Source organism: Scomber scombrus, chromosome 15 (assembly GCF_963691925.1).
Source record: "Scomber scombrus chromosome 15, fScoSco1.1, whole genome shotgun sequence".
Lineage (NCBI taxonomy): Eukaryota > Metazoa > Chordata > Actinopteri > Scombriformes > Scombridae > Scomber > Scomber scombrus.
Window position 1 is genome coordinate 2,562,400 of NC_084984.1, and position 27,484 is coordinate 2,589,883.

General features: G+C 39.5%; 2 protein-coding genes across 2 annotated transcripts; one reads left to right on the forward strand and one right to left on the reverse strand.

Moving 5' to 3' along the window:
* Positions 1 to 3,870: 3,870 nt before the first annotated feature.
* Positions 3,871 to 13,383, reverse strand: lman2la (lectin, mannose-binding 2-like a). Its single transcript, XM_062435153.1, has 9 exons — positions 13,182 to 13,383; positions 12,741 to 12,859; positions 9,944 to 10,061; positions 9,233 to 9,315; positions 9,060 to 9,092; positions 7,640 to 7,801; positions 7,158 to 7,272; positions 4,169 to 4,291; positions 3,871 to 4,013 (listed from the first exon to the last, which is right to left on the reverse strand). Exons 1-9 carry the CDS (start codon positions 13,381 to 13,383, stop codon positions 3,871 to 3,873), a joined length of 1,098 nt encoding a protein of 365 aa, XP_062291137.1.
* Positions 13,384 to 16,266: 2,883 nt separating this feature from the next.
* mtfp1 (mitochondrial fission process 1) lies at positions 16,267 to 25,542 on the forward strand. Its single transcript, XM_062434600.1, has 4 exons — positions 16,267 to 16,380; positions 21,793 to 21,920; positions 22,505 to 22,737; positions 23,526 to 25,542. Exons 1-4 carry the CDS (start codon positions 16,311 to 16,313, stop codon positions 23,590 to 23,592), a joined length of 498 nt encoding a protein of 165 aa, XP_062290584.1. The 5' UTR covers positions 16,267 to 16,310; the 3' UTR covers positions 23,593 to 25,542.
* Positions 25,543 to 27,484: the final 1,942 nt, after the last annotated feature.

A 27,484-nucleotide genomic window follows, 5' to 3' on the forward strand; every position in this document is an offset into this window, starting at 1 on the left:
TAGCCAAAATGCTAGTTTACATTTGCTGTCCCTGGACTGGTAACTAATCAGGAGGGAATTTGATGCTAAAAAGACGAGATATTCTCTTTATTTAGCCAACTCAGACTACTGAAGCCTCATATAAGCTTCAGATAGACTTTTAACCCTCCTGTTGTCCTCGAGTCAAGGAAGGAAGGTAGGAGGGAGGAAGGAATGGAAGGAAGGAAGGACAAAGGAAAGAAGGAAGGAAGGAAGGAAGGTAGGGGGGAGGAAAGAACGAAGGAAGGAAGGAAGGAAGGAGGGTAGGAGGGAGGAAGGAAAGGAAGGAAAAAGGGAGGAAGGACAGGACAGAAGGAAGCTAGGGGGGAGGAATGGAAGAGAGAAGGAGGCAGGGGGGGAGGAAGGAAGGACAGAAGGAAGGAAGAAAGGGGGATGGACAAAGGAAAGAAGGAAGGGAGGAAAGAGAGAGAAGGAGGGAGGGAGGAAGGAAGGACAGACGGAAGGAAGGAAGGAAGGAAGGGAGGAAAGAAGGAACAGTCAAAACAGACGGGGTCAATTTGACCCGGGAAGACGACACAAAGGTTAAAAGCATGACTGTGTGGACTCACTGTGGATTTTGGCCGCCATCACTTTACATTTATAAGCATATTTGATGTTGATCTTTTAATAGTCACTATGAACAGAAGGAATGATCACAGAAAGGAAAAAAAACTCTTTCAGTATTTATTTGGGCACCTGACTGTTGTTTTAAAACAGACTTTTTACATTTTACAAGTTTCCTTTTTGCTGGATTCTTGCATGTTGTTTGGGGAACAGCGTCAGAGATGGATCCCTGCCGCTGGATTGAGAGCGGAGCCCCACCCAAGCATGTGACAAAGCTGCAGGCAGTTAGCTTTAATTATATACGGGGTGTTATGTAATGAAAAACATTTGATTAACACAGCTTTTTGTTGCCTTCACATGTTGAAAAGTTACATGAACTCTAGATAGAAACACAAGAATAGGATCATCAATCAATCTTTATTTATATAGCGCCAAATCACAACAAAGTCATCTCAAGGCACTTTACACATAGAGCAGGTTCTAAACCGAACTCTTCAGGTTTTAATTTTAAAGAGACCCAAGGAAGAAACCTCAGAACCAGAACCAGGCTCAAAGTGGGAGAACATTTGCCTCGACCGGTTGGGGTAGAGAGGAGAGAGAGGAAGGATAGGAGAGAGGAAGGAGAGAGAGAGAGAGAGGAAGGAGAGGAGAGAGAGGAGAGAAAGGAAGGAGAGGAGAGAGGAAGGAGAGAGAGAGAGAGAGGAAGGAGAGGAGAGAGAGGAGAGAAAGGAAGGAGAGGAGAGAGAGGAAGGATAGGAAAGAGGAAGGATAGGAGAGAGAGGGGAAGGAGAGGAGAGAGAGGGGAAGGAGAGGAGAGAGAGGGGAAGGAGAGGAGAGAGGAAGGAGAGGAGAGAGAGAGGAAGGAGAGGAAAGAGAGGAGAGAGGAAGAATAGGAGAGAGAGGGAGAAGCACATAGAAAATAAACATTGAAGCTAGAAGGTCCAGGACTGGAATCTGTCATCCGGACGTCTACAGGCCCAGATTACCTGTGAGATAAGAAAGCACAGACAACTCCTGGGAAGAAGTTTAGCTTATTGATGCATTAATAGTACATGAATGTTAATGGATATAGATGGATGGATAGAGAGAGAGAGAGAGAGGAGCTCAGTGCATCATGGAGGTAGGGGCCCCCGACAGTCTAAGCCTATAGCAGCATAAACTAGGAGCTGGCTAACTATAAGCTTTATCACAAAGGAAAGTTTTAAGCCTAGGATTAAATGTAGATCAACTACAGGGACTTAACGATCCCCCAGTGGTCAAAAACAAGGTCAGTGTTGGTCTTGTTCGGTCTTTAATGAGTTCAGGACAAAGAATTACAAAATGTAGATCATTTGAGACACTGAATGGATACACGAGGTACACAGTTTTCATAGGAGACAAGAAACAAAAAGGCAATAAATAGTGAATATAAATAAAAAGGTAGGACCGTTGTCAAAGTGGCTACAGGAAATGAGGAAGTCCTCACACATTGCACAATCAGAAACAAAGCACCGCATAAAAGATCAATAATGCTGATGGTGTGGAACCTTATTGAGAGCATTTAGGAGAAGATGTGAGCCACTAACTTCACACCACATGGCAGCTCGAGGCCAGATCAGCACTATCGTTCAATCCACTGCAAAATCAACAGAAAAACAAAAAAGGTGACATACAATTTTTGTCATTTTTGTACTAAATGTGAAGATAAAAAGTGTCAGCGACCGTAATAAATAAGTAGTCATTTAAATAGTCTTTGATCGACCCCACACTGGCTTTCAGTGCAAAGTTTATGACATTAAATATATCTATTCTTAAATACATTTCAAAGTATTTGCGCTGTACCGATCAAGAAATTTGATACATACATAAAAATGCTTTTCAATTCAAATTAAATATTCCTCTGAAACATACAAATCTTTGCCGTCAGCACATGCATCAATGCAACAGAGGTCAGTCTTCCACATAAATGCATATAAAACAGTGGTAGCCTCCACTTCCATTAACAAAAAAACCCCCTTTACAAATCATGCATACTACAGCAACTACAGGATAAGAATATGCAGAATACTATATACACACACTATGAATACTATACAGCAGTGGCTCTCTAGGACCATTAGACTGTCACACATTTGACCACACACCCTTATGGACCCTTCCTGGAACCTCCTCAAGGCCTCCTGGCGGTCCCCGGACCTCACTACAACCACTGCTATATAGTATACACACAGTTTCTAAATGATTGGGCACAGATGCATCTACAGTTCAGATGACAGTGTGTTTTCAGTGATGTTTGGTTAGCGCTTCAAGTTATACTGCAGACGGTAAATGAAGCAGGAGTAGGTACATATCATATATATATATACAGTCACAGGCCACTTTATTAGGAACATCTGTGCAATCTAATTCAATGTAATACAAACAGCTCTGTTATAAATTCCACATTTATGAAGTTTATACATTTGTTAACATTGTCAGAAAGGTGATAATTCTACTCTATGTTTATTAATGAGGTCATACTAAGTGGTGGTGGTGTACTGAGGTGCATTATATTCACTGGTGTTCCTAATCTTTTGCCCCTCTCATGTATGTTAATGGAGTGGACAAAATATTAGGAACGCCAGTCAATATAAAGCACCCTAATACACCACCATCACCCACTATGACCTCAGTAATAAACATAAAGTAGAATTATCACCTTCATGGCAAATGTCAACAAACACTGAAGATGTATAAACTTCATAAATGTAGAATTTATAGCAGAGCTGTTGTATTGGATTGCATTAGATTGCACAGGTGTACCTAGTAAAGAGGCTAGTGAGTGTGTATGTGTATATACAGTATATATATATGTAAAAAGTCGTAAAATCAATATCAGTGCACTTAAAAGTAGTGAAAAGTCAAATGCAGCGAAAAATAACAAACAATGAATTGTAGCTGCTCAGAAGAAGTCATGTCAGCAGGTCCGCTGTGTAACAAGCACGGAGGTGGAGATGCTAAGGCCCAGTTGGTGTGTGTCAGGCAGGGTCTGAAGACACAGAAAGTGTAAATTTAAAGTCTTCCTACAGCTTCATGACTACCAATGGCAACGTTGAAGAATGGCTTCTTGTAGCAGGTGATACATCAATGCAGGTGATGCTCCATCTCCTGTCGAAAGTGTCCTCTTGTCATCAGGATGAAAACACCCTGCTGCGCTCTACTGGCCGACAGAGGGATCTCACTTATGCCTCAGTGCAATCGGGTCCTCGGACCGCAGCAGCTATCACAATCACCGTCTCCTTTTTTTCCCTCTCCTCCTCTTCATCTTCCTCAGTAGAAGCGCTTGCGTCGGCTCTCGTTCCAGTGGCTGTAGACGACCAGGCCGATGACGATGAGGAAAATGAAACCCAGCATGCAGAAGAGCACGGTGAAGAAAATAGCGATTCCACTCATCCCTTCTTCAACCTCACCCACTTGAAAAGAGAGGATGACACGGAGTGAGAGATGAAGGAGGGTGAAAAACTCATCTGACAGGTGTGAATTCCTGTAATTCCATTATATATGTGTGTGTGTGTGTGTGTGTGTGTGTGTGTGTGTAAGTGTGTGTGTGTGTTTGTGTGTGTCTTACATCTGAGTAGATCAAGGTTATCTACACTGGGTATGGTTATTTCCTCTTCCTCCTCCGCCTCTTCCTTTTTACTCCGCAGCACCGTCAGTTGGTAGAGTTTCAGGGATATGATATCATGGTTATCTATGGTAAAGTCCGATTCAGAAAATATGATTACATTTAGAAAACCAATTAAGGTTAAAAACACATGAAGAATCAATTAGATGGATTCACATTTCCAGAAGAAATCTTCATAGTGAAAAATAAAAATATTGCATTAGTTCAGGATCCCGACTTACCTATCTCGGGATCCCGACTTACCTATCTCGGGATCCTGAGATAACTATTCGAGGTCAATGTACTTCCGGATCAGTTCAGCAGCCATCGGGATAACTTAGCAGAGATAACGAAACCCGTGCCATCTGTCAAGCACTGATTTAATATCTTTATATTTGAGGCCAAGTTCGAAATAAAACTCTATGAACTGCTCCATTGTTGTTGTTCTTGTCTTCCATGATACCAAACTGACCCGGAAGAACATTGACGTCACTACGGAGCACCTGAGGGGACACGGAGAGCTGGGAAAAAAATCTGTACTTATCTCATAGACTGTATATATAATGGACGTAACATCCGTGACGTCACCCATTGGTTTGTGGACTGCTGCTTGGAAGCGAATAATATCGGATCTGAGCAGCGCCATCTTGAAAATTTCCGGTGCATGCTGGGTAAAAAAACAAACACGGATTCTACTTATATGGGCATCAGGAGGAGCATGAGGCGCCCTCCTGAACCTGTGAACCAATCAACCTGTCAATCACAACGTAGCCACGCCCTAATGCATACCCTGCTTTATCATCACATATAAAATCAGGGAGGCCAAAATGTCCCAAATGAACATCATACTGCATTGAAGAAGGCTTTAAACTAGCGATTGAGACCATAAACACATTTTGAAAACGTTTACTGAGGTTAGAAATCAAGTGAGAAGTTGGTGAATTCTCCATTGACTTGTATAGAGACGGAAATCCTTTTGACACCAAAACGGTCGCCCCCTGGTGGCCTTTTGATAGAATGCAGTTTTAAGTTACTTCCACGTTCGCATCATTTCAGAGGACCAGAACTCCCCGCCTGACTTATCTCGGGATACTGAGTTAAGTAAGTCAGGATCCCGACTTAGTTATCTCGGGATCCCGAGATAAGTACAGATTTTTTTTCTTGACCTCCATGTCCCCTCGGGGGCTCCGTACTGACTGAACTAGTATTCTCAGTGAAATATAAATGATGTACTTTTACTGTAATACTTTAATTAACATCAAGCTCATAATACTTATGTAGGTGGTGGAGGAAAAAACAAAAGGTTTGTTGTTATTTGTCCTGAACATTGAGCGGTGAACAGCTGACAATGATGTGACTGTTGACAGATGAAAGGTCAGAGGTGAAGTTCACCCAACAGCTGCTGTGATCAGTGTTCAGGTCATTTGTCAAATCAGTCGATCAATGATGATATAAATGTTACTTTCATGGATAAACTGGGTTTTTAAATATACTAAAATACCAACTTGCTGCATACAGGATTTACAATCATCCAGTAAGGGGTTTAACATGTTACTCACTATAAAGAGCAGAAGCAGCATGTCTTCTGTCAAACTTGTCAAACTGCTTTGCTTCAAGTACAGCTCATGTGTGCTTTGGTAAAATAAAGAAAGGCTTAATGATTTGCAATTTTAAAAGGTTTGTATAGTAGTTTAATGAAGCTCCCAACTGGTGAATTGTGAGTACGCTGAATTTGTTCTTAAACACACACATGCTGCTTCTTTCCAGCCATTCATATGTTTAAAGTTCAAATGAAAGTCAATTCAGTCAGACTGTGAGGCTATTTGGTTTTAAATGGGGTTCTTTGTTAGTGAATCGAGCAGTCATGGGTCATGCTTGTTCTTGATTAAGCCTTAAGAGCCCACAGAAAGGTCTGAGGCGTCCAGTGTACATATATATAAATATACACACACACACACACAGTACTGTACAAAAGTTGTCGGCATGTTCAGATCAGGCGGGGAGTTCCGGTCCTCTGAAATGATGCGAACGTGGAAGTAACTTAAAACTGCATTCTATCAAAAGGCCACCAGGGGGCGACCGTTTTGGTGTCAAAAGGACTTCCGTCTCTATACAAGTCAATGGAGAATTCACCAACTTCTCACTTGATTTCTAACCTCAGTAAACGTTTTCAAAATGTGTTTATGGTCTCAATCGCTAGTTTAAAGCCTTCTTCAATGCAGTATGATGTTCATTTGGGACATTTTGGCCTCCCTGATTTTATATGTGACGATAAAGCAGGGTATGCATTAGGGCGTGGCTACGTCGTGATGGACAGGTTGATTGGTTCACAGGTTCAGGAGGGCGCCTCATGCTCCTCCTGATGCCCATATAAGTAGAATCCGTGTTTTTATTTTTCCCAGCATGCACCTGAAATTTTCAAGATGGCGCTGCCCAGATCCAAAAGCAGCTTCTGAGCAGCAGTCCACAAACCAATGGGTGACGTCACGGATGTTACGTCCATTTCTTATATACAGTCTATGGTTCAGATGTGTAGATGATAATCTATTATGCAATATTATTAGGGAGGCATCTGATCAGTCCTAAATTTATTCTTTGGCATGACAACGACCCTAAACATACAGTCTGAGTCATAAAGAACTATCTTCATCAACAAGAAGAACAAGGAGTCCTGCAGCAGATGGTCCGGCCCCCAGAGAGCCCTGATCTCTACATCAAGTCAGCCTCGGATTACACGAGGTCTAAAAGATGCTTGAAATAACCTACCTGCCAAGTACCTTGAAAAGCTGTGAGCAGATGTTTACTGAACTTTGTATGAATTTAAATGACAAATAAAAACTATTCATGGCATTATTTTTGAAAACTTTTGCACAGTACTGTATATGGTAAAGAAAATCATCTGTTTAATTGTCTTTTATGTTAAATCACATCTGCACAAGTGGAAGCTATTTACCTGAGAGGTCTCCGGTGACTGCAGTTGCTCCGAAATAATAGCCTTGGGGCAGCCGCACCCCGGGTAAGTCCAGGCAGTCCCTCCACTCATGCTGCCCATCGATGTCTATCATCACCTAGTGGTTAGAAAATTGCCATCTTAGATTTTACGTTTTCTGCTTTAGAAAAACTGCACACCAGGCTTGTTAAATAATCTACAGTTCCCACTGTGTAATTTCAAGTCTACTCTCTGCACTCTGTGACCTTCATTCTGCTCAATTATTATTCTGCTGTGTTTGTGTCTGTTCTTGTTAGATTACCGCTATTCGATTGTTCAGCGTAACCAGAAACAGGGCGTTGCTGTAAACAAGCGTGTACGTTTAAATAAATATTACTCGTTCAAACTCACCACACCCAGTATAAACTAACAGCAGGTTGGACAATTGAGGACATGAGGAAGTGTCTGCATGTGCTAAAATGGGGATTAAAGTGTCTGTCTCTCACCGTGAGCCTGCGGCGGATGTATCGTATGAAGAGGAAAGTGTCATGTTTGAGGTTGCGCACCATGGCGTTGCAGCCGCCCAGCTCTGTGGGCCGTCCGTCCCGCTCGTGGTCGTAGGCGATGCTGCCGTTCCCCACCATGGCCAGGACGAAGGGGAAGATCCTCTTGTGGTTACAAGAGTAAAAAATTAAAAAAGAAGAGATTAGGAAATTGTCTTGATTTACATTGGTTTAATAGCTTAACAATCCTGGAGTCATGTTACAGTGTAATGCCAGCCAAGGATATTTCTATACAAAATTGTATGTCGTTTTTTTCTTATTTATTTTGTCTTTTGGAAGCACTGAAATGGGGCTATTAGAGTATCTCTACTGTTTATTTGACAATTTAGTAACAAATAACCTTGATAGTTTAATATTAGAATATGTAGGCTTTGCAGAAAACGGCAAAAAAGAAGTTATGATTTTCATTACTTTAAATCTTAGAAAGTCATATTTACAAACTTAAATTAAATATGCCACTTTAATGTCAAATCCTGCTCGACTTCTTTCTAATATTATTTCCATATATCCAATTCTTGCCCTATCATCTTTGTCTAGTTTTATAACTATTCTAAAATGCATGCTACTCTGGTTAACTACCACAGAAGCAACAACAACAAACACCAGTGTAGTGATTTTTTTTAAGGTTAATGGTATTTTTACAGTTGGAGAAACATGCTTAAGCCCTAATGGAGGCTGTATGAATGCATTAGACGTAGGTTGAGGTCAAATGAGTATGATCCAGAGACTGGTTTGTGTCTACTTGACACTTTTGGCCTCTTGCAACATGTCAAAGGGCCCACACCCCCTCGAGGCCACCCTCTGGATTTGGTTATCTCTAAAGGTGCTGACATTTCTTCTGCTGATGTTAAGGACTTGGCTCTTTCTGATCATTTCTGTGTGTTCTTTGACTTACAGATCATCCCAAATGTTCAGTTAACCTCTGTTTTTATGTTTCCAATTCTTACTGTCAAATGTTTGTTTTATGTAAAGCACATTGAGGTGCCCTTGGGTCAGAAACGCGCTATGGGGCGGCTGTGGCTCAGGAGGTAGAGCGGTCGTCCTCCAATTGGAAGATTGGCGGTTCGATTCCCGGCTCCTCCAGTCCACATGTCGATGTGTTCTTGGGACAAGACACTTAACCCCAAATTGCTCCCGTTGCTGTGCTAACAGTGTATGAATGTGTGTGAATGGTTAGCTTCCTCCTGATGTGCAGGTTTTGCGTGGAAAACCCTGTGTGGTAGCCCCTGCCATCAGTGTATGAATGTGGTGAATGGGGTGAATGAGTTGTAGTGTAAAGTGCTTTGAGTGGTCGAAAAGACTAGAAAGGCGCTATATAAGTACAGAACATTTACCATTTACCATATAAATTAAGCTGCCTTACCTGTGTGCGAGGAGTGTATCTCTTCTTTTGCGCCTGTCTCCAAATGGTTGCACAAAAGAACACAAAGACAGCCCCTTTAACACATAAATCTGCAGAAGCACTTGTCCATTATAACCATTATAACACTCTTCTACTTTCACATGTGAGATCTACTCAGTGTTACTGCAACATACCTCTATGTGTTTCTCCTCATTGGGATACGTGTCCACAAAAACACCCAAGCCAGTGAAGTTGTCTCGATTTCCAAATACAGGACCTGTACATGAATAAGATGACAGAGAATGAAAACTGTATTCTAACCAGGCGGGGAGTTCCGGTCCTCTGAAATGACGCCAACGCGGAAGTAACTTAAAACTGCATTCTATCAAAAGGCCACCAGGGGGCGACCGTTTTGGTGTCAAAAGGACTTCCGTCTCTATACAAGTCAATGGAGAATTCACCAACTTCTCACTTGATTTCTAACCTCAGTAAACGTTTTCAAAATGTGTTTATGGTCTCAATCGCTAGTTTAAAGCCTTCTTCAATGCAGTATGATGTTCATTTGGGACATTTTGGCCTCCCTGATTTTATATGTGATGATAAAGCAGGGTATGCATTAGGGCGTGGCTACGTGGTGATTGACAGGTTGATTGGTTCACAGGTTCAGGAGGGCGCCTCATGCTCCTCCTGATGCCCATATAAGTAGAATCCCTGGGGTTTTTTTACCCAGCATGCACCGGAAATTTTCAAGATGGCGCTGCTCAGATCCGAAACTATTCGCTTCCAAGCAGCAGTCCACAAACCAATGCGTGACGTCACGGATGTTATGTCCATTGTATATACAGTCTATGATTCTAACAGAGATAAGAAGTAAGGTTAGGTCAGTATTATGTCCTAACATTTACCTTTCTGCATGCGCTCCTTAGTATACCAAATGGCCAAACCGTCACCATTCAGGTTCTTCTTTCCTTTTCCATGAATCTTAAAGTGTACCTGCATCTCCCAGTCATTAAGATGGCAGGGCTAGAACAGACAAGTTAAATATATTTGAGCTAAAACAAATTGGTTATTCAATTTACAACCCCCCCCCCTCATTTGTCAACATACATGGGTCAATAACGTATAAGGATTTGCAACAACTCAATTTTAGAATAATAAAAACAAGCATATCTAATGCAGTAGTTCAAACATTCAGAATGTTGTGTACCTGAAAATTCATATTATAAATGTGAAATTAAGTGATTTTAGTGGGTTTTTCAAGATGAATTGGCACTGGCCTTAAAAAAAGTCATGTGGTGCGACCATGATTCATCTTGAAATATCTTATATAAATAAAAGATCATCATTTACAAAATGTTTTATAAAATGCAAATACTTTGTTTCCAAACACTTTATATTACTGAAAACTTGTAAAAAAAAAAAAAGATGTGAAGCGTGTTAAGTAAATTAATTTATTTCAAGATGAATCATGGTCGCACCACATGACTTTTTTTAAGGCCAGTGCCAATTAATCTTGAAAAACCCGCTAAAATCACTTTCACATTTATAATATGAATTTTCAGGTACACAACATTCTGAATGTTTGAACTACTGCATTAGATATGCTTGTTTTTATTATTCTAATATTGAGTTGTTGTAAATCCTTATACGTCATTGACCCATATACCAGTTAAACTCTAACACCTCTTGCTCTAACCCTCCTCCTATCTGCATCTAGTGTCCCCTGACTGTTACTATAAATATATTACATAAAATGTTTCTATTCAACTCAAGGTTCACTGACAAAGTTATCCCTGAGGCTTTCAGCTATATCCCACGGTCTTTATTTCATTATTATTTTATAGGGGGAAGGTTGTACCTGTGGGATACAGCTAAAAGCGTTGGAAATAACTAATTTAGTGAACATTAATGATCCCCTCAAGAGATGTTTGAAGGTATCACAAAATGTCTCCTTGAAAAGTTTAACTGCTGGACTCAAGATTAGATCTATCTCACATTTCACTGAAAAAGTCCATTCTTCAAAATTACCACATCACTTTTGCGTAAGTTGCATACTTGACCACGACTGGCTCCAAAATTGTTGGGATGTCACAAATCATGCTTGTAGGTTAAACTCCTTAAACTCATAATTAAGGTGAACAACAGACAAAGTTTCTACTGTCACCAGATGAATGTGAAAACTGACTTCACGTGTTTTTCCTTATTTACTTACAGTACAGATCACATGTTAAAACCAGGTGTAAATGGGGCCTAATCTTGGATGTATACAGAGAACTGTTGCTAAGTGACACATGAAGCTGAAAAAGCTAGCTCTATGGGCCCGACAGACCCATGGAGCATGCTCACTAGAGACTTCTGCCGGCCGAGGTGGCCAATTTCCGATTTAGCTTAAAGAGGACTCAATCATGCAGCTGTTCTAGACTTCCGAAAAATCGATCAGACCTTTCATTTCATGGGGGTTGTGACGCTCAAAAAAAAGAATAAGCTGATTTAAAGACGTCTCTTTCACAATGTAAGTCTGTGGGAAAAGTCTTTTTGGGCCCAATACCATAATTTTACAGTTACAAGTACACGGTTTGGCTGCTGTGTCACATTGGCTTCAAAGGCCTACGCTCTTCCTGTATCCAGTTCTTTTAATACATCCATGAGCCAAACTTATGTTTATTCTTGTCCAGATAGAGATCACATGTTCGTACCAGGTGTAAATGGGGCCTAGCATATGTTTCCTTATCCAGATAATGCAGAAGTGTCAAACTCATTTTCATTCAAGACCAATTTGATCTCATGTGGGCCGGATCATTAAAATGAAGGAAGGAAGGAAGGAAGGAAAAGAAGAGAGGAAGGGAAGATGAAAGGAAGAAAGGGAGGAAGGACAGATTGAAGGAAGGAAGGAAGGACAGATGGAAGGAGGGACGGATGAAATGGAGGAAGGAAAGATGGAAGGAAGAAAGTAAGGGAGCAAGGACAGATGGAAGGAAGGGAGAAAGGAAGAGAAGACAAGAAGGAAGGAAGGAAGGAAGGAAGGAAGGAAGGAAGGAAGGAAAAGAAGACAGGAAAGAAAGATGGAAGGAAGAAAGGGAGCAAGGACAGATGGAAGGAAGAAAGGAAGGAAGGAAGGACGGACAGATGGAAAGAAAGAAGGAAGGAAGGACAGTGGGCCGGATCGGACCCCTCGGCGGGCCGGTTCTGGCCCGAGGGCCGCATGTTTGACACCCCTGAGATAATGTATCCAGATACACATCACATGTGCAAATGTGGTACTAATGTTAAATCCTGCTCGTACATTATTCTGCACAATGATGCTCATACATCCTACTGAAGGAACAACAACAATAAAACAGTTTTGACTGGAGGGGGACAGTATGTGTTCCCAAGACCAAGATTTATATTTTGCTATCTTAGTATGTATAGTTACCGTATTTAGTATATCGTAGTATATGTATCGCCACTATGTGTCCGTGTAATGCTGCTGCTACACTGTAATTTCCCAGCTTGGGATAAATAAAGTATATCTATCTATCTATCTATCTATCTATCTATCTATCTATCTATCTATCTATCTATCTATCTATCTATCTATCAAATATGAACATCCACGCTCAACTTTCTACTTTACAAGTGTTTGAAGTACAGCACTGAGCTATCATAATGCATCATAATGCATGTGTAGTTCAGGCCAGCAGGTGTACAGTTCATACTCACCATGCGGCTCCACACTGCCCCCTGCCTGCTCTGCATGTCAGGTGTGAGGCGCACCTGGTCGGCTGTTACCATGGCATCACCCATCAGGTCCCAGTGGGAGGAGCTTGACGATCCCACACCTGGGCACACAAGTATCATCATGACAAAAAGCTGACACAGCACAATAAAGACAGACAGAACAGCACTGCTTTGTTACTAAACTAACATCCTCCTGAGTATAAAACAGTACAATAGGCTTCAATTAAGCGTTAATGTATTAAATAGGGTATGAATACATAGGCTGCCTTGATTGGCTGAATGTTATAGCGGCAGGAGACAGATTATAGAGGCATTTCTAGGAGAAAAGAGCTGAAACATAGATGTAATTTGACCGCTAAATAGACGCATGTGCCCCTCTTGTGAATCAGTATTACTGAGTGTATAATGGAAAGCATACTGTACCTTGGTAAGGCTTGGAAAGGGAATATTCCCGCTTCAGAAACTCTTCCATTTCGTGATCATCGTCGGCGAAACATCGGCTTCCAGAAAAAAGCAGAAACGCTAATATCCAGTATGATTTAAAAGGCATTGTATTCCGTGTAGAAAATAAACTGGACATTGATTTGGAGTCGCTATAGCGATCGCTCCTGCTGTCGGCTGCCATCGTAGGTCAGAACTCACCCCTCTAGACGGCCAGCGCTCTTCTGATTGGTCCACTGTGCTACCTAGCTCATCCTTATTGGTCCGTTCGCTTGTCAATCAGAATGCGCTATTTTCATTGGTTGTACTGTATTTTTTCCCCCCTCCACCCAGATAGAGGCTTTAATAGTGAAAATAAATCAATTAATGTATGAAATTTGAAGTGTGAAACTACAGAAAATATGAAATTAGCTGCATTAAGACATTTTAATAAACCCAATCTTAATGTTAATTTAAGTTTTCTTTGTGAAACCCGTGAACGGTAGGTCTTATTTGTGGGTGCAGCCTTTCTGCCTAAGTTTCTAGAACATTCATGGTCCACACATGAGGCTACTTGCTATATTATCTGAATGAAAGGCTGAGAGTTTGTCTGAAACACTATCAGAACCAAATAATCACTTTAATTGAATTTGAAAAAAATATTCTCTGGCCCTTTACACATCCATACTCTCATGCTCTTGATAATTGTTTTGCCTATTAGTTGGTAAATCAGTCCTTTATTACCCCTAAAATAAAACAAAATGCCTCTAAACCCCAGACAGCTTTACCTTCCCTCCTCCTTTCTCTTATAGTGCATCTAATGACCCATACGCAGGGCTAGGGGGCCCCTGGGGCATGGTTGAACTGTGGCCCACAACCCCCCAGTTCCTGACACTCCCACTGCGTTGTGTTTGCATTGCATCGTCTTTAACCAAATATCAGGTACAGAGCACACAGTGACATGGCAGCTTTATGATATTTTAAAAACTAACCTGTGCCCCTGCAGCAACAACACCAACCCTGTGTGAAGAAAAAATGAAGCCTCTCCATTTGCCTGAAATAATACAGGTATTGAAATTGCCTTAATTTAGGTAAAAACATAGTTTACATTGTGCCATAGTCAGGCATATTCTCAAACAGGGAACCGAGGACCTCAGGGGACCGAACTGGGTTATGCAGTATTTATCATATTGGTGTTTTCATACAGATGATACAACTTCTTTCATAAGCCAACACACAAATGGTGTTTATTCCTGTTTTAGATCAATTTGTTAATAGAATATTGTGCCAGTACAAATGATGAAAATGTAAAAATATCTACTGATAGTAACATATTTGGTCTTATAGGCCCATGCAAAGTCATATAATCAGTTATTCAGTCACTCTAAATGGTTTATTTTCGGGGGGAGGGTGATTTTCCAAGTTTTTTAATGCAATTCTTAGTGTTTGGAAGCATAATATGTAAAGTAATTAATTAATTAGAATACAGATCTACAAACAAATGGTTGAATAAATGCACTAACATTAATTTCCACAAAGCCCTGTTGAAGAGAGGTATGTATGTGTTACCTTCCATTCAAAAAAATGTGTTTTTCTACTTATGCCTGTTTCACTGTGTATGATGACGTACAGTATGTGCGGAGTTTGTTGCTATTTTCACATTTTCATTTGCTGAGGTGTGTGGTGTTAGACCTGAGTAGGATTGGTGACATCACAATTACCCATATACATCAGTCTGTACAGTGAGGCTCAAACATCCAGCTGAAAAGAGGTTGGCTTCAGTGAGGTATTTAAGGAAGTCAGTCTACACAGTATACTTTATGTTATAGGCAAGCATTCAATCTTTCTTTGTGAGATTGTCAGACAGCCTATCAGTACTGTAGAACATGTTATCATCAACTGCAATAAATATAGCCTGTGTCAGAAATGAAGGACATGGAGGAAGTGGGAGGATTAGGGACTCAGTCATACTATCACTCAACACAAATATTACTGTTGTACATGTTTTACTATATATATATTTACTGTGTACTTACATATTATTTATTGTTCTTTATCATTTTCAATGACGCCCTATTTTTACTGTCCACTTTGCTGCTGCAATAATGTAAATTTCCCCATCGTGGGGCTAATAAAGGAATATTTTATTTTATCAGCTGTCAGCATGGGAGTTAATTGACTCCAGAAGATGGCAGTAATGCAACAATATGGATGCAAAGTGCTGTTAAACACCAAAGAAGTAGAAGAATATATATATGCGATTGAGGCAAATAGCAGTTTGCTGCCACCTAGTGTCCAGTTAGGACCATTTAAAAAAACTTTTATATGAAACAAAGAGTTTTCATACAAAACAGAAATAGACAACACATTATAAACACATTTTTCTGTATTGTTGGAGTTCAAGGATAAATTGTTGGAAGCAGGGTTTCGAGGCAGTCCATTTTGATTTGTGAATATGATATTTACCAAGAATGATAAGGAGTTGGATTATATGATTTGCAATCTTTTGATATCAAAACATAACATAACATCAGACATTTTAACTTGTATATTAGTACCAATTTTGCATATTTGTCCAACATAAATAAACAATAGTTTCCTTCTCTGACAGGCAAAAAACACAGGAGTAATCTATATTGTTTTAAATCTTTCCAACACTTCTTTAACAGGATATATTCTGTGCAAAATCTTGAAGGATAACTTCTTTCATTTAGTTAATAATACAGTATTTGTTGAGAATATTACAAACCTTTTCCCAATGTAAATCACCAATGATAGAGGACCAAAGGAGGCATTGCACAGTTCAGAGCGTTACTAATGTGTCGATTACTGCATGACTTATTCAAGATATCAACATCTCCAAAATAAATGTGTTTATCTGAAATAACATTGTCTTCTGCAATATAACAGTTCTTTAAAATCTGAATCGATCCATTGGGAATTGCATTTAGAGTAGGACCATAATTATATTCAGTATAATGGTTATGACACTTGCAGCCAGTTGGATGCTGTAGTTAGTTAAAACCACGCCCCCTTCAGGCTCCCTGCCGACTATCGGATTTCTCACACTCCTCTCAACGGTTTCATGTAGCACATAATTGATGGATGGAGTAGAAGAACAAACAGGAAGGCATGGATCCCACTGAAGAAAAACCGAGCAAAACAGTCGACATTTATCGTGATACCTGGGTCCGCTTCTTAGGTAAGTAGTGTTGAATGTGTCCTATGTGTCAGCTCGGTCCAATGTTCCGTGAACTCAATGTTAACCGTCCTGACATTGGACCGGAGCTATGCGCTAGAGAGCTAGCAGGTAGCTTCGCTGGCTAACAACTCTGTTAAACTGCTATTTATAGAAAACTTGGCTGTTGAAGGACATTTTGTTACCACAGGACATAATGTACGAAGTCTGGGAATAGATAAAAATACCTTTTGTTGCATGCTTTGTTTGCTTAATGTATTTAACTACTCACATAGGCTAGGTAGAGTTATCTGTGTGGCTCACTACCGACTAAAGTCAGTTTTTAAACGTCAGCATGTTGAAACAGTGAGTCACACAAACATGTAGGGACGCCTGCAGGCATGACCAGACTGGAACAATGACACACCGTCACTGTTTTAAGAGACACAACAACGTAGTATCCATGCTGTCACTCTCTCATTGATAAGAGCAGGGTCTTTCCTAAAGGGAGCTGCAGGCTGCAGAGAACATGCACCAGCCTGAAGGGCATTTGTACTGCAGCAGTTGTCCCTATGTTGGCTGTGACCTGCTTCACAGCTCACTGACAAGCTAATATCATGCAAATCGGGTTATAGGCTTCATAAAATCATAAACTGTTGGCCCCAGTCTTTAGTTTCAGTTTCAGTCTCAGTATCTCTAAATTGAGAGTTGAACACTGAAAGTAATAGAAAAGTAAACATCTATGATTAAAAGTGGATATTTCAAATGAAAAGGTCCAACTTCTTACCTGCTTTCCTTTTTGTATTTCTCTTTTTTATCCAGTTTGTGGATTTAGATATTATTTTATGGGTCAATAACGTATAAGGATTTTCAACAACTCAATTTTAGAATAATAAAAACAAGCATATCTAATGCAGTAGTTCAAACATTCAGAATGTTGTGTACCTGAAAATTCATATTATAAATTTGAAATTAAGTGATTTTAGTGGGTTTTTAAAGATTAATTGGCACTGGCCTTAAAAAAAGTCATGTGGTGCGACCATACTGCATTAGATATGCTTGTTTTTATTATTCTAAAATTGAGTTGTTGTAAATCCTTATACGTCTTTGACCCTTATATGAATTACTTCTATGAATATTTTATCATTTGAAATGGTTGTCCACTTAATGCCTCTGTACACATTTCAAATGTCATCCCTAAGAGCTGTCTAGCATGTCTGGAACAGATTATCTTTTGCTTCTATTATTGAGATTATGTAACAAGACTGGATTTAATCTAAAATATAGCTGCTTTTACCAACTGAGCACACAGGAAACATGTTGATGTCACTCAAGCTCTCAAGCTGTCTGACCTGAGGAGTTCACTATTCCTTGTGTGTGTGTGTGTGTGTGTGTGTGTGTGTGTGTGTGTGTGTGTGTGTGTGTGTGTGTGTGTGTGTGTGTGTGTGTGTGTGTGTGTGTGTGTGTGTGTCACCACCCCCCAATATTTGCACATCAGGTTAACTGTAGGTGGATAACATTAGGTGAGATAAAAAAGAACAAGATTACTGGGTGTGTAGAAGGTGTTGCAGTGATGTGGGTCACTTACATAGACTGTATATAAGAAATGGACGTAACATCCGTGACGTCACCCATTGGTTTGTGGACTGCTGCTCGGAAGCGAATAGTATCGGATCTGAGCAGCGCAATCTTGAAAGGAGCATGAGGAGCATGAGGCGCCCTCCTGAACCTGTGAACCAATCAACCTGTCAATCACGACGTAGCCACGCCCTAATGCATACCCTGCTTTATCGTCACATATAAAATCAGGGAGGCCAAAATGTCCCAAATGAACATCATGCTGCATTGAAGAAGGCTTTAAACTAGCGATTGAGACCATAAACACATTTTGAAAACGTTTACTGAGGTTAGAAATCAAGTGAGAAGTTGGTGAATTCTCCATTGACTTGTATAGAGACGGAAGTCCTTTTGACACCAAAACGGTCGCCCCCTGGTGGCCTTTTGATAGAATGCAGTTTTAAGTTACTTCCGCGTTGGCCTCATTTCAGAGGACCGGAACTCCCCGCCTGGTCCCTTACAAAATCCACTATTGGTAAATAATCCAACAGAACTGACACGCTGTAGATCTTGAAACTTGATATTTGTTGGTTGTTGAGCAGACAGTTGCTGGAGGTTTCGCTCTCTGAACCTCTTTTTTTTATTGCTCACCCTTCAATCCTTCACACCTGTCCATCAACCTACACTGTCTGTCATTCTTTATCTCTTAGTTTCTGTTTCTTTTTCCTTCAACGTCTCGTGAACGTGCACATTCTCTCTTAGACACACCTTCATGCCTTGCTGGGCAATCTGAAGCCTTTGCTCACTGGTCAGAATTGGGCCCCAGCTTATTTAGCTAGGGCTTGGCACATTTTATTAACTGAGTGCCTCGCTGCAAGATAATCTTATCTAGACTCTGTTATCATGCTAGTACAGCTCTTATCAACTTGTACTCACAATGGCTTGGCTTCTGGAGTTTAAAATCCAATAGTTAACTTTACTTTATACTGCTACAGTATTAAACCAGGCAGCCTGGAGCCAATTCATTCATAATTATTCAGTGATACCAATTTTTATTGCTTTTGTCTATTACATCAAGATTAGTTGTAGGTGTGAAACCATACACTGTATATAAAATGGACGTAACATCTGTGACGTCACCCATTGGTTTGTGGACTGCTGCTTGGAAGCGAATAGTTTAGGATCTGAGCAGCGCCGTCTTGAAAACTTCAGGTGCATGCTGGGTAAAATAAAAACAGGGATTCTTCTTATATAGGCATCAGGAGGAGCATGAGGTGCCCTCCTGAACCTGTGAACCAATCAACCTGTCAATCACCACGTAGCCACGCCCTAATGCATACCCTGCTTTATCGTCACATATAAAATCAGGGAGGCCAAAATGTCCCAAATGAACATCATACTGCATTGAAGAAGGCTTTAAACTAGCGATTGAGACCATAAACACATTTTGAAAACGTTTACTGAGGTTAGAAATCAAGTGAGAAGTTGGTGAATTCTCCATTGACTTGTATAGAGACGGAAGTCCTTTTGACACCAAAACGGTCGCCCCCTGGTGGACTTTTGATAGAATGCAGTTTTAAGTTACTTCCGCGTTGGCCTCATTTCAGAGGACCAGAACTCCCCGCTTGTTTGAAACCCATCTTATTTAAGCGAGTATTTCACTATTTTACCTCCACATTCTTCGGGACTTTGTACATCATAAGCTTTAATTCATCTTACTCAAATTTCGTATTATAAGCACTTATTGCACCTGTGATTATTATTTTTTTGCCTCAATCTGCAGAATTTGCCTTTTTTCTTTTTCCTCAAACCTAAAAGTGGCCTGAATATTTCCTCGTGTTTACAGGCAGTGCTGATTTTGGAGTTTAGAATCATAATCATTGGTTGGGTATTTTCAGCCATAAACATGACTCACAACAATTTCTTTTTGAGTTTAAAGGTTTCAATGTATTCTTCGGCTACTGCTTCGAGATAATAGGAAAACAAAACAAAAACAAAACTGGCAGGTGATTTTTCTCAGCTTTTATTAAGTGAACTGCTTCAAACAGTTAAGAATGGGATACTTTATTTTATGGGATATGGGATTATGGGATACTGAAAATAGTATGTGTTTTTTGTGTGCAGTGTGTTAATCTATGGGAAACATCAGCGTGGACGAAAAAACAAAAGTTAGTTTACATTCAGTGTATTGTGCAGGTCTAATAAATGCATTAAGTGCTTTTCCTTCCATAAAACATTTTCAAAGACGATTTATTTCTAAAAGTTTGAAACCTGCATTGTTTACATCCACGTTTGCTAGTCAGCAGCTGCTTTTCCTGTGGCAATTACAACCACCAGCTGATCAATAAAATAGTGTGAAACCTTTGTAGGGATTATGTATCACTTCACCTGCGTGTTTGCATGTAAGGTAATTATAATAATAATGCATTTTATTTAAAGGCGCCTTTCAAAGCACTCAAGGACACCTTACAAGGCTCATAAAACACAACAACAGTACATCAAACAATATAAATCAGGTAACATTTAGTGCAAAGATAAAGAATAAATATGAATGTGACTATAAAGTGCATCAGTACAATAAATAAACAAGAACGTGATGCATAGTTAGTGTGAGACAGAGTATGCAGCTCTGAATAGGAGCGTTTTCAGGCGGGATTTAAAGGTGGAAACAGTCAGAAGTGTGAATGTCTGGTGGGAGAGAGTTCCTGAGGGGGGGGGGCAGATCGGCTGAAAGCTCTTGACCCCATGATGGTAGTTAAGTTGGCAGATGGGGCAAAGAGCTGGTTGGCAGAGGAGGATCGGAGAGTTCGGGAGGGTGTGTAGATGTGAATCAGTTCAGAGAGATATGATGGTGCCAGGTAATGATGGTGACGGTAACTTCAGTGTTAGTAGTCAACATGAATACAAGTTATATTGGAGAGCTGGATTGGGATTGTCTTTTAGACCCAGAATCGACTGTAATTCCAATAATAACCTCGCTGATGCACAGGCTTACTACACTATCAATAATGTGACTTTTTACAAGCTGAAAACATATCCTGAATATTTATTTGTTAGTTGGAAAGTGGTAAAAGCATTAGCTCATCACCATGCAGGAAATGGTGATAATTTTAGCTTCTTGAAATAAACATGTAGTCTTTTGATGATCTCACAATTATTAACAGTGACTATGGAACCCTGTTTGATTTGTTTATCAAGCAAAGTCAAACATAAAACTGGCCACTGTGTATTGATGACATTATTTATTTAGATAATTATTATTGATGAGATAATAAATGATCACCAAGCCGTGTTAAACAGGCTGTGACGTTGATGCTTGTAACATAAGCGTGTTCCTCTGCACTGTTTGCACAGGAGCCTCCGTTGTGCCCGTTGTGCCTGCAGTAGCAGTGATAGAGACAGACTGTACAGCAGCAGCAGAATTTGACTCCACCACGCTCTGATGGTTCTGTCGTCATTGAACCAAAGATAATGCTCCCTGTATGACTGTAGCTCATTTTTTTTTATCACTGATTTACATGTACTGTGGTGTATGGAACAGGTGACTTCTTAATAAGAGATCAAGGATATATATCTAATGCTTTCCAACCTTGTGGGATGGATATTGCATAATGTTGCGCTCCATTTTCACTAAGGCAATGTCAGAGATGAAGTTCATGTTTATTATCTCGTGTGTTTCAGGATAATATTAATGTACTGAAATCTGGGCAATAAAAAGCAAAAAAACAACTTTTGAATATGAAGTGTTCAGAATGCTACTAAAACTCTAATAAATATGTAGCACACATTTTTTTTTCTGGACCTGAGGGCAGCTAATTACATTTATGATGCATTTAGATGGTTTTAGCAGAATCTGCATTTATGTATTTTCTCCCTCAGGCTATGCAAATGAGGTCGGGGAGGCTTTCCGTGCTCTGGTGCCAGTGAGCTTTGTGTGGGGCAGCTATGCTGTGGCCACTGTTTACGTCACTGCTGATGCTGTGGACAAAGGAAAGAAAGCAGCTGTGGTAAGACTACATTTGTATGCAGAGAGCTTAAAACAGGTGTATTATCTTCATAAAATGTGATATATACCATGATTCATCTTGAAATAAATTAATTTACTTAACACGCTTCACATCTTTTTTCTTTTTCTTTTTTTTTACAAGTTTTCAGTAATATAAAGTGTTTGGAAACAAAGTATTTGCATTTTTTTTTAAATGTTTGTAAATTATCTTTTATTTATATAAGACATTTCAAGATGAATCATGGTCGCACCACATGACTTTTTTTAAGGCCAGTGCCAATTAATCTTGAAAAACCCACTAAAATCACTTTCACATTTATAATATGAATGTTCAAGTACACAACATTCTGAATGTTTGAACTACTGCATTAGATATGCTTGTTTTTATTATTCTAAAATTGAGTTGTTGAAAATCCTTATACGTCATTGACCCATTAACAGTCAGAATGCATCCTGTGAGTTTTAGACGTGGCTCATTTATGGTTCAACCCTGAGCTTTCATGTAAGCCAGTCAAAGATACTAGTAAAAATGTAAATCAACTCATTTTCAGATTTTCATTTTCATTTTCTGATCTGCTTCTGAAGGCACATGGGGACAACCCGGGGAAGACGACCCGGGTAGCGGCGGCCGTGGTGGACACGTTTGTGTGGCAGGCCCTCGCCTCTGTGATGATCCCAGGCTTCACTATCAACCGCGTGTGTGCTGGGTCACTCTACCTGCTGGGTAGAACCACCAAGTTGCCCCTGTCCGTCCGCAAGTGGACCACCACAGCTATAGGCCTCTCCACCATCCCCTTCATCATTACTCCTATAGACAGGTTGGCACAAGTGTGTTGCGTTTAATGTGTGTGTGTGTGTGTGTACGGTGAAACGATTATGTAAGTTGCTCATTATGTAAGCTTTAATAAGGGATATGCTGCCCATGCATCATGATTAGCAGTTTGAGCTCATTTGGGTGCAAAGCAGCTGCTGACAGGTTTAAAACTGATATGTCATTAGTATTTAATCTGCTGCATATGCTGTTTAATGTTTAATTAAAGCTTAAGAGAAGAAAATACACATTTATGCTGATAAAAAATTAAGGTGTCTGTATCAAAATGATGCAAAATAGTGTTTTTGGATAAATGCATGCCACTTAATACTGTACTGTATGTTCCAGAGACATTCTTACTCTTAGAGGTGTGTGAGGTGAAGTATATACTGGTTCCAGTACACAGTACCAGTATCAGTATCCAGCATACAGCACCAGTTAAAAGTTTGGACACACTTCCTCATTCAAGTAAATGGGAGGGTGTGTCCAAACTTTTGACTAGTGCTGTTTATTTGTTGATGCTACACATTATTATTATACAGTCTTTTTAAAAACATCATACACACAAATAAAATGTACCATACTAATACTCTCACATTTCATTTTCAGGGAGTAAAATAGGAAACTTGCTTTTATTACCAGAGCTGCTCTTGTTAAGTCACAAAAAAAAGGAAGAAAAATGAGCTCAAACTGCAGCTCTCTAAAACAGAAGTGTCTTATTTAGGCTCACTTCTGCTTCTGTGAAATGGATCCAGAAAATAATGTCTCAATGTTTCCACTCTCTGTCCCCTGTAGGTCAGTGGATTTCCTGCTTGACTCGAGCCTTCGGAAGGTCTACGGTGAGGAAGAGAAGCACAAATAAGGACAGATCACGCAGACGGGGACAAACCAGTTCAGTCTATGTAGACCTGTGCTGATTATTCACCACTGTGAAGCTGTAAAAAAAAAAGTTTAAAGAAGGACTTCAAGGAGCAAGATTTCACAGCTCATCAAAGATAGAAATGATTAAAGGGATTTTTATTGCAAAGTTACAAAGTTTATATAAGCAGGTAAGGTCCTTAAAAGTGAAATCCGGTTTCTTGAATTATCCCTCTGGGGATACTCAACTTTAAGCTCTCAGGGCAAGCTGGGTAAAAGCACCAAGAAAATGTTTAAAAAGAAATATGAATAGAGAATGAAAAAGTGACATACTGCTTCTTTAAGTGTTCTTCGGCAGGGATACAGTGATTGTCCGTACAGAGGAACCCTCCGAGGCTCTGTAGGCCCTCTGTTAGTTACGAGCTGTTTCTCTGGTTTCACCTCATGTCTACATGTCAAGGAGGTTAAATACAAATCCACACTTGCTGTGTTTTTAGCCATATTCAGTGGTACTGTAATGACAGGCCAACAAGTCTGTTTGCCATGATATCCCTTATATTCATTATTTACACATAATCTCTTAGTTTTCTGTTTCTCGCTGAAAAGAAAAGCATCTGTTTCCTATAATAGATGTTTTAAATGCATTATTTCATTCTACCTTATTGTTGGTGGTGGGAGCCTTTAAAGTTTGCACTGTGAGCGTTTTTATACCATGGTTATAGTCTATGTGATACTGTATATATGTCATGGTATATGGCTCTCTTAAACTTAAGAGTACCTGTAGTAACACCAAGTCATACTTGTGCTGTCAGCCTCACAAGTATTTGAATGTTTTATCCCCGATATGTAAACTGTCGTAGTCAGATTTTCTGAAAGCACAATACTGTTATTTCTTGTTGTCTGATCACAATACACATACAAGTTTATGGCATGTAAGACCTTCTTTACAGCATCAGATTACTTATAGACAGTATGTAATGAATACAATAAGAGTTAATTATAGCTGAAAAATATATAAAACGTCAGAACTTGTAATGTAATACTTCTCCCAACAAGCTTTAACCTGTAGCTGTATAAAGTGAATATGTGGTGTAGAAGAATAGAGTTCTCCATCTAATATAAGTTTGATAAAATTAATTAGTTGCACTTCTAAAATAATAATTGTGGAGGTCAGTTTAGTATCTATGCAGAAAACGGTTTAAGGGATTAACTACGAAATATACACAGATACCGTACGGCTGTTTTTGCCGAGGAGCAGAGTCATATACTGTAGCTGAACTATGCAAAGGGAAACAATGCTTTGTGAATTAAATGGATTGTTATTGTTCTGCCATATTAGAAATGAGGTATGTAAAATATGTCAATGTTATAAAATGAAGGGAAACTGATACAACATGTGGCTTGAAATTTGGATTATTTCACTAAGACAACAAGGAACATACACAGGGAACGGTTACCTCCTGTATAACATTATAGCAATAAATAAATCTATGTGAATCACACTATATTCTCTTTGCTGTGATGGATGTGGTTCACTTTTTCATGGAGACGTGCTGAAAGAAAAAGATTGTGAAAACTTAGGGTGCACCAATCATCATGTTTTTACCTATTTAATGATCATAACCACATCAGGCCAATTATAGTAAATAAGACTTATTTTTTATTACCAGCATTATTGGTTGTTTTCGTTTACATAAAACAAAAGATGTTACTTTTACCTTGAGTAAGTATAAGGGTATAGACTTCTTCTTGTCAGATATTTGACTTGCCATAGCAGGAAAATCATGGGTGTAAATAACAAAGGGTCTAAAAATCAAACATTTAAACATAGTTGTTTAAGTGTCCATGTAACTGCAACTTGGACACCTCAGTTAAATTCACCCATTTTACTTATTATACCCGTTTTACTGCTATAATGAAGATAATAAAGAATTGTCTAACTTTAAAAAAAAAAGGCTTATTGGTGCAACCCACACAGACACAGAACTTCATTGTATGTTTGTCATTGTTGCATACTGCAAATGAAAAAGGAATTGTTTGCTCTTTTTTTTTCTTCTTCTGTGGGAACATTTTCAATTATTTTCATAGGTGGTGGTGTGTTCGGATGTGGGTTATATGAGTCACAGTTTCAGCCTTAACTGAAACGTTGCCAAACCTCAAAAACTCGTTCCGTTTTTTTTGTGAAAAGCAACTGTTGAAAACTTCATCACTTACAATAAAAAAACTGCTTCCTTCCTATTTCTGTAACAACTTCTGAAACACTGGACAGAAATGTGTAAATCTGTAGTGAAATAAATTATATAATGATAAAAGCAAAGTGTCTGATATTTCTTTCAAACATCAAAAGACAGTATTCAGATTTTTAAATTGGTAGAATATAAACTATAAAAGCTCTGTTTTTATCATCTTTTACTTTACAAATAATAAATAAAGCAGAACCACTTTCTAGCATTGGGAAATAATGATTGACAGCTCAGTTTTGGGGAAGTAAACGATCAATTATGTAACTAAAGAGTCTGCTGTATGGCCTTCCTTCCTTATGAGAAGATCTTGAGGTTTCAAAAAAAACAACATGACAACTTGCTCTTTGTGCAGGCAGCTTCCACTTCCTGAGAAACCTACCATCACTTTCAGATAAGAGGTGTGTAATTCAAGGGGACGGTTTAACCAATGAGATGGAAGCACTTACAAAAAAAACACAAGAGCACTGTTGCAGTAATTTATCTTGATTGAGTCAGGAGGTCACAGCTGATGCCAATTCTACAGATCAAGTGCCCACATAAAAGGCTAAAGGAAATCTAAGTCCTGGTAGGCACAGTCATGCTTCTTCTTAATCTTGTGTTTTTGGCTCTTTTGGGCATTTCAAATGTCCAGTCAGGTAAGAAAAGCAATTTTAACATTTATCGGCTAACTGTTTGATCATCTGGGATTTAATTTGCTCGGGAAGAATAACTCAGAAATAATCAGCTATATTCCTCTGTACTATTTATATTCATAGACATTCCTCGATTCGTCCATGGCCGTTGGATTCTCAATGATGAAGATGTTAATCGACTGGCTGATAGAGAACCTCTTCCAGTTGAGGTCATGTGGCCTGAGAGCCCGGCAGTGCTCGAACGGATCATGGTGGAGGAACAGAGCTTTCTGACTACATTAAAGCCGTCCGTTATGAAGGAGCAAGGTAGGCTGATGACAGACAGCAGAGCATCCATCGATAACATTCATTGTATCTAAAGTGTCCATTTTGAGACTACATCTACAGTAAGTGCTCCATTTGTTGTTGTTGTTGGTGTTAGCTTCGGATGTAAAAGGAGAAGAATCGGCCGTGTGGAAGATGGTTCTGGTCGCAGCCGTCCTGCTGGTGTCTGTAGTCGGGTCTCTGAGCGTGGCCTACTACCTGTATGTCTGGAGAGGAGGAAGGATCCACTATCATCCTCAGAAGGAGAATTATTCTTAAATCTAAATAAAGTGCCATTTCTTGAGAAGTCAAAGTTGTCAGTTTTTAGTCCACAGTTTGTGAAGATGTACATCAGGGAAGTGTGAAGTGAACATAAATGGGATATACCCCCAAAAGTGAACTCCTTAACTCTATATGTGGGTCAATGACATATAAGGATTTACAACAACTCAATTTTAGAATAATAAAAACAAGCATATCTAATGCAGTAGTTCAAACATTCAGAATGTTGTGTACCTGAAAATTCATATTATAAATGTGAAAGTGATTTTAGTGGGTTTTTCAAGATTAATTGGCACTGGCCTTAAAAAAAGTCATGTGGTGCGACCAAAGACAGATTTGTGTATTAGAGCTTTTCCCACCTTCTTTCCTCTCTCAATCTCATGACCCCTCAGATTCATCTTTTGACCCTCTGGAGGGGCCCCACCCCTAGGTTGGG